At 49.8% G+C, this 7,498-nt stretch overlaps 1 protein-coding gene across 1 annotated transcript in view; it reads right to left on the reverse strand.

Annotated features, from left to right (window-relative positions):
• Positions 1-7,498, reverse strand: part of MYO7A (myosin VIIA) — a gene marked incomplete at its 3' end in the record, with an annotated part of 151,777 nt that overhangs the window by 100,582 nt on the left and 43,697 nt on the right. Inside the window, exons 12-14 of the mRNA XM_015426720.1 lie at positions 6,926-7,136; positions 5,231-5,366; positions 3,539-3,645 (exon numbers count right to left, since the gene is read on the reverse strand). Coding sequence (XP_015282206.1) covers positions 3,539-3,645; positions 5,231-5,366; positions 6,926-7,136 — 454 coding nt within the window. The remainder of the gene's footprint in view (positions 1-3,538; positions 3,646-5,230; positions 5,367-6,925; positions 7,137-7,498) is intronic.

Raw genomic sequence — 7,498 nt, forward strand, 5'->3', positions numbered from 1 at the left:
CAGAATTTATGTCTTCTTTAATAAACCAAGTTATTTTCTTTGAACAGTTGGTGCTCCGTTCCTCTGCATGCTTAAACTCGGCCAAAGCAAGTGACAAAGGGTATCTCTAGGCAGGGGTCATTTCGTAGAAGCTTATTGGCATAACTCATTTGCATATGCCACACTCCCTGATATCACTGGAAGTGTGTCAGAAGGCAGCACCCACCGCTCAGGCTCCACTGGACTGTTTTGGATTGCTAGCTATTGGGGGGTGGAGAGAAAACACCCACCGTTCAGGCTCCACTGGACAGTTTTGGATTGCTAGCTATTGGGGGGGGGGCGTGCAGATCTGTCCTCGCAGAGGAGGGAGAGCTTGTACCTGAATAAAACTTAGTCTTAAAGGTGCCACTGGACTGTTTTGGACTGGGGGGGTGCAGGGGGAGCTCTGCAACTTACCTGGCTGCTTCTTGCTCTGACTGAGGGCTGCTGGGAGCAGGGGGTGGGGCTTGTTGCATGTGCCCGCCCCCTGGGCTCTTTACTGCCGGAGCTCCACTCCTGTGCGCTCCTGCAGGAAATGACCCCTGTCTCTAGAAATTGCTAGGAACTCTATGGTAAAAGCCTCCTGTAGGTAGGGATTGAACCTGGGACCTTCTGTGTGCCAAGCAGATGCTCTACCACTGGGCAACAGCCCCTCCCCATGGGTCTCTAGGGTCTCAGGTGGAGGTCTTTCACATCCCCTGCTGCCTGGTCCTTTTACCTGGAGATGCCGGAGATTGAACCTGGGACCTTCTGTGTGCCAAGCAGATGCTCTACCACTGGGCAACAGCCCCTCCCCATGGGTCTCTAGGGTCTCAGGTGGAGGTCTTTCACATCCCCTGCTGCCTGGTCCTTTTACCTGGAGATGCCGGAGATTGAACCTGGGACCTTCTGTGTGCCAAGCAGATGCTCTACCACTGGGCAACAGCCCCTCCCCATGGGTCTCTAGGGTCTCAGGTGGAGGTCTTTCACATCCCCTGCTGCCTGGTCCCTTTACCTGGAGATGCCAGGGATTGAACCTGGGACCTCCGGCATGCCAAGCAGAGGCTCTACCACCGAGCCACAGTCTTCTCCCCTATTTTTTTTTTAAGAGGGAGCAAGCAGAGGGGATCCCTGTACATCCCTGCCTGACAACAACTGGAACCCATGTTTGAGCAAGAGCTTGACTGGCCGGGAACATGGACTTTCCCCACTAGGGTTGCCAACGCTGGGCTTGGAAATTCCTGGAGATTTGGGGGCGCAGCCTGGAGAGGGCAGAGTTTAGGGAGGGTGTTCAGCAAGGATGTGGTATCGTTGACTCTAACAACAACAAACCCCCCCCCGAAACCTGCCATTTTCTCCAGGAGAGCTGATCTCCGTACATTGGAGATGTATCGGGATCACAGGAGAATCCAGGTCCCACCTAGAGGATGGCCACCTGGAGTCCCAGAATATCCTCCTCTACGCCTGGCAAAGGGCTCTGTAGCCCCCACCTTCCTCAGCAGCTCATTCCCAAGCAGATAGTGGGGGAAAATTGCCATTTGTCTCCACTGGAAGGGCATAAGGAGCCCTTTGCCTGCATTTAGGCTTTGGGGGACATGGCTGAGCAGAACTCCTTTGCATATTAGGCAACACACCCCTAATGTAGCCAATCGTTCAAGAGCTTACAGAGCTCTCCTTACAGGGGCTACTGTAAGCTCTTGGAGGATTGGCTACATTAGGGGGTGTGTCGCCTAATATGCAAAGGAGTTCCTGCTACAAAAAGAGCCATAGAGTTTTGCCCTTAAACCAGAGCATCCCCGGCATGATGATGTCACTTCTGGGTGACGTCATGACATCAGGGAAGTCGTGTGCAGTGTTCCCTCTAAGCTGAGTTAGTGTGAGTCAGCTCACAGTTTTTTAGCCTCCGGCTCACACATTTTTGTCTCAGCTCAGGAAGGATGGCTCCAGAACACACTAATTTATGCAGCAGCCAAAACACCTGCTCACAACTTTAATGCCGGTAGCTCACAAAGTAGAATTTTTGCTCACAGGACTCTACAGCTAAGAGGGAACATTGGTCGTGTGGGGACGTGGCGGCTTAGGGGCGGGGCAACCCTCACCCCGATCTGGGGACTGGCAAGCCTAAAAGAACAAGAGTCCAGCAGCACCTTAGTAAAGGTAAAGGTTTCCCTTGCTCGAAAGCCAGTCGAATCTGACTCTAGGGGGGCGGTGCTCATCCCCGTTTCCGAGCCGAAGAGCCAGCGCTGTCCGAAGACGTTTCCGTGGTCGTGTGGCCGGCATGCCTAGACGCCGAGGCGCACGGAACGCTGTCACCTTCCCGCCGAAGCGGTACCTATTGATCTACTTGCAATTTCTTGCTTTCGAACAGCTAGGTTGGCAGGAGCTGGGGCCAGAGACGGGAGCTCACTCCGTCACGCGGCACTCGGGTCTCGAACTGCCGAACTATGGACCTTCCGGCCTGCAGCTTCAGCGTCTGAACCTCTGAGCCAAGTAGCACCTTAAAGACTAACAAAATTTGTGGCAGGGGGGGAGCTTTCCTGAGTCGCTGCTCACTTCTTCAGAAAGCTCCTCCCCTGCCACAAATGTTGTTAGTCTGTAAGGTGCTACTGGACTCATGGCTCTTTTCTTCTGATTCCGTGCACACGGTTAACCACGAGAACTCAGCGGCTCTCCTGGGAGCACGTCTACAGTGTCAGGATTCAGAGAGTGTCAGTTTCCTCCACTGCACAGCCTTTGATTTTAACACAATGAACGCCGGCAGGTCTCCTCCTGCTTCCTGCTTTGGGCGCAGATACCCGCAGGTACCTCCTCCTCCGAGTCCCCCGTCTCTTATTACAGCCGCACGCCCCCCCATGCATGGCCATTGGTTCACGCAGCACAGCTTCTAGCAACACCTGTCTCATGCAACTCGGTGTGGATTGCAAGATCAATTTGCAGGTGAAAGCACAAAGAAACAAAACGGGGAGGGGAGAGGGGGAGGAAGAAGAAGACTCAAATGCTCCCTCCCCAGAAGTTTCCCTCCAGTAGAGGGAGGCATGCAACTCGGTGTGGATTGCAAGATCAATTTGCAGGTGAAAGCACAAAGAAAGGAAATAGGGAGGGGAGAGGGGGAGGAAGAAGGAAGACTCAAATGATCCCTCTCCAAAAGTTTCCCTCCAGTAGAGGGAGGTCATTTGGGGGTGGGGGTGGGAAGGGGGTGAGGGGGGGGAGAAGCCAAGAGCGCATGCATCAAAACTTCAAAGGAAACTGGATTTTGCAAAGGTAAAGAAGCTTTGTCAACCGGTGTACCAAGCTGTGAAAAACAGGTTTGCCCCGTCAGGCGCTTGCTGCCCCCGATTTAACTCCTTCTTTTCCTAGAAGGCCCTAGAAGCGTGACTGCTTTTAAAAACTAAGATGCTATCGTTGGATAGCCACATTGTGCATGGATACTTCTGGATTCTCTGCACCAGGCACCACCTTTTTTACGGTTCCTTTTGCAGTGTCCTTTCCCCGGCCTGGCAACCCGCCCAATCTCTGCGCCCCGTTACTAGAGATCTACTACCATGGCCACATCGGCTTGGAAGATCTGCTTGATGAATTTGTTTCTTGAAGAGTGGACTAGCTGGATGATGTCCCCGTGAAGCGTGTCCCTGTTTTTCTCCAGAAACCCTGTAGGAGGAGAAGACAATGACTTGAACCAGGGATTACTTCTTATTATAAAATAGGTTATATTATAAAGGCAGGTCTTTTGTTGTAGAAAAAGCCCAGCAGGAACTCATTAGCATAATAGGCCACACCCAACAGAAGAAACTCATTAACATATTAGGCCACACCCCTGAAATAACATCTCATTTGCATATTAGGCCACACCCCCATGTTACCAGAAGTGTGCTCATCCAGCCACACCCACCTTTTGCTTCTTATTCTGTTTACCTTGTTTGTTGTCCAAACTCAGGGCTTTTTTGTAGCAGGAACTCCTTTGCATGACAGGCCACACACCCCTAATGTAGCCAATCCCAATGAGTTTCTGATGTTGGGTGTGGCCTATTATGCTAATGCGTTCCTGCAGGGCGTGGCCAACTTGGAAGCCAGCCGGAACTCTGTTCCTGTGCGTTCCTGCCCAAAAATAGCCCTGTATAAAGGTAAAAGGTAAAGGTTTCCCTTGCTCAAAAGCCAGTCGAATCCAACTTTAGGGGGCGGTGCTCATCTCCGTTTCAAAGCCGAAGAGCCAGCACTGTCCAAAGAGTTTTTCTGTGGTCATGTGGCCGGCATGACTAGACGCCGAGGCGCACAGAATGCTGTTACCTTCCCACCAAAGCAGTACCCATCTATCTACTTGCAATTTCTGGCTTTCGAACTGCTAGGTTGGCAGGAGCTGGGGCCAGAGATGGGAGCTGACTCCATCACACAGCACTGAAGTCTTGAACTGCCGACCTACAGACCTGAGTCCGGAGCTCAGCATTTTAACCTCTGAGCCACCGCAGCTCTCCTCTGTTATATTATATTAGACTATATATTATTTATTCTTTACTTATTTAAAACTTTTATTATCCGCCTTTATTTCTCATGGAACTCAAGGCGGCTTACAGCATAAATGAACTGCATAAAATGAATCACATTAAAAACACACCAAATCGACATTTTAAAATCACAACGGGGGACTGCTTTAATCTAAGGCAGTCCTCAATAAAACCGCCTCCAGCCCACCCCACCCCCCGGTCACGGCGGGGGGTCTCCCGATTTTTGGGCTGGCGCCCCCCCTGCTGGCACCCCCCCAAAAGGCCCCCTCCCACGGCGCCAGCGTGATGATGTCATCTGGAAGTGACGTCATTGCATTTTCGCCATTGGGGGTGACATGCTAGGTTTTGGGCAAACTATGGTTTTGAAGGTGAAAATACCATAGAGTTTTGCCCCAAACCTTTACCACAGAGTTTCTGCAAATTCCTAGACAAGGGTGGCATCGTTTCCGGGTTTCCCCAGGAAGTGACATCATGCTGCTGCTGAAGGCTGCCCCCCATACCCCTGCCATCACCACCCCCAGACTCCCATTGGCTGGTGCCTGGCAACCCTAGCCGAAGCTGTCTCCGAAGCATAACGCTAAGGGATATTTTCCCCCGAAAGCGAAGTGAGGGAGAGGGAGAAGATATACTGTGTGATGTCACCCTGCCGGCATGAGCTTTTAGCTGAGATCGCTGACTGCACAGACTAGCCCCGCCCTCCCCAAGTTGGCTCTCAGGTGCAGACTTCTGCTTACCATTCGTTTCGTAGTATACGATGCCGGCAAAGTGGTTGATGCCGAACTGGGTGTCGTAGTTGTTTTTGGGTGGGATGTAGTTGCTGTTGAGCTTGTGCTGGGAATTCAGCTTGTTCAACATGGTGGTGTCCGTTCCCTGCACCCATGCAAATAGTAAAGCCCGCGGTGAGAAACAGAGAAATCCAAGGATCCGATTCCCAGCTTGGTTACTGTAGTTCAGCTAACGTGCACTATTGTCCTGACTCCTCCACGTGTTCTGCTCTATCCCATTTACTTTCCACCACAGGGGAAAAAACAAGAAATACCTGCAGCTTCACGTGCAAAATCTATCTCCCTGTCTATGTAATCTATGTTATCTATCTATCTATCTATCTATCTATCTATCTATCTATCTATCTATCTATCTATCTATCATCTATCTATCTATCATTATCATCTATCTAACTATCATCATTATCATCCATCCATCTATCTATATATCATCATCTATCTATCATCATCTTCGTCATTATCATCTCTATCTATTATTTATCATCATTATCATTATCTATCTATCATCATCATCAATCTATCTATCTATCATCATCATTATTATCATCTATCTGTCTGTCTGTCTGTCTGTCTGTCATCTATCTATCTATCTATCTATCTATCTATCTATCTATCTATCTATCTATCTATCTATCTTCTTCATCATCATCATCATCATCATCATTATTATCTACCTACCTACCTACCTACCTACCTACCTACCTATGGTTTTGTTGTATTGTTTATTTCTGTAATCCAGGCTTTTCTGTATGTATTATACTGTTTTCTAGCACATTCTATAATTTTCTGTTCTGGTCTTTATTGCATCATTGGCTTTTAGTACATTGTTCCTATTTCGCTGGTTTTCTATTTTGTCTCAGTGAGAAAGGGGGTACCACAAACCAAGTGACAGTGCTTATGCTGCTGGAATCTGTGGCGGGTCTGCTGCAACACGGGTTGCCAACTCCGTGTTGCGACATTCCCACCCTCCAAAGCAGTAGTTTTCTCAAGAGGAACTGATCCCTGAACCTGCTGGAGATCAGTCGCAATTCTGGGAGATCTCCAGGCCCCACCTGGAGGTTGGCAACTCTAGCTGCAACTGTCTATATCCCAGGCCCATAGCGGCAGTGGGGCTTTTGAGGGCCCCGCCCCCTTTCTTAAAGGCACAGCCCCACAAGAATTTCTCCTGTAAATGCTTTCTTCGATATTTTAAAAACATTTTTAAAAAGGCATGTGCTCTTTTAAGCATAGTGGGATGCTGTAGTTGACTAATTTCCACACTGGGCCAAGGGGGTTGGAGTAGGTGACCTCTAGGATCCCTTCTATCTCTGTCTCAAGAAACTGGTGTCCTTTAAGAGAGTTTTTCTGCCCAAGTGTTAGCTTTCTTGACTACAGAAGCCATCACCCCCACCTGCTGGCTTGTTCTCAGGATTGTTGCTTAGGCTGGCAGAAGTGATTAACTTGCAGCAGCTGAGAACTGTCATCTAAAGCGGTTGACCGCTTGCAATTTAGAGATCCATCCTGCTAACAGCTTCCTATTGGCTAAATGGCTTTTCTTTCTGCACTGAGCACTTCAGCCTCACCAGAAAAAAAACTCAGCCCCACAAGCCACAGAATCCTGGCTACGGGCCTAACTAAAGCCCCAGCGGGAGGAGTGTGGCTGACCTTGGGGAACTTGCTCTCCTCGTCGATGAGCGAAATGATGTTCATGGGCTTGATGGCGATCATGTCCAGGGCGTCTTGGTTGTCGGTGAATTCGATGTGTTGCCAGTTGATATTCTCCAGGTTGTATTCCTCCTGCTCCAGCTTGAAGACGTGGCGGACGAAGAACTGCTGCAGGTTCTCGTTGGCAAAGTTGATGCAGAGCTGCTCGAAACTGGGGAGAAGGGGGGGGGATGTTGGAGTGAGCGACTCAGCATGCCTCGACATTGGGGGTGCGCTACATCACTCTAAGCGTGTTTAGGTGTTATCTCCTTGAATGGGATGCCTCTCTTTGTCATAACCTGGGAGCTGCCCTCTGACCTCTCCTCTCTCTTGCTTTGTCCTCTCACACACTGCACATGGCCTTCCATGGAGTCACATGTCTCCGCAGGTCTCTCCTGTAGATACAGTGGCCTCATACTCCCACACACAAGATGCCAAACAAGGTGACCATTTGTGATAAGGAAAATACTCTTTAGATTAGGATCCTCTCTCTCTCTCTCTCTCTCTCTCTCTCTCTCTCTCTCTATTTATCTT

Source organism: Gekko japonicus, unplaced genomic scaffold, assembly GCF_001447785.1.
Source record: "Gekko japonicus isolate JY-2015 unplaced genomic scaffold, Gekko_japonicus_V1.1 scaffold3084, whole genome shotgun sequence".
Lineage (NCBI taxonomy): Eukaryota > Metazoa > Chordata > Lepidosauria > Squamata > Gekkonidae > Gekko > Gekko japonicus.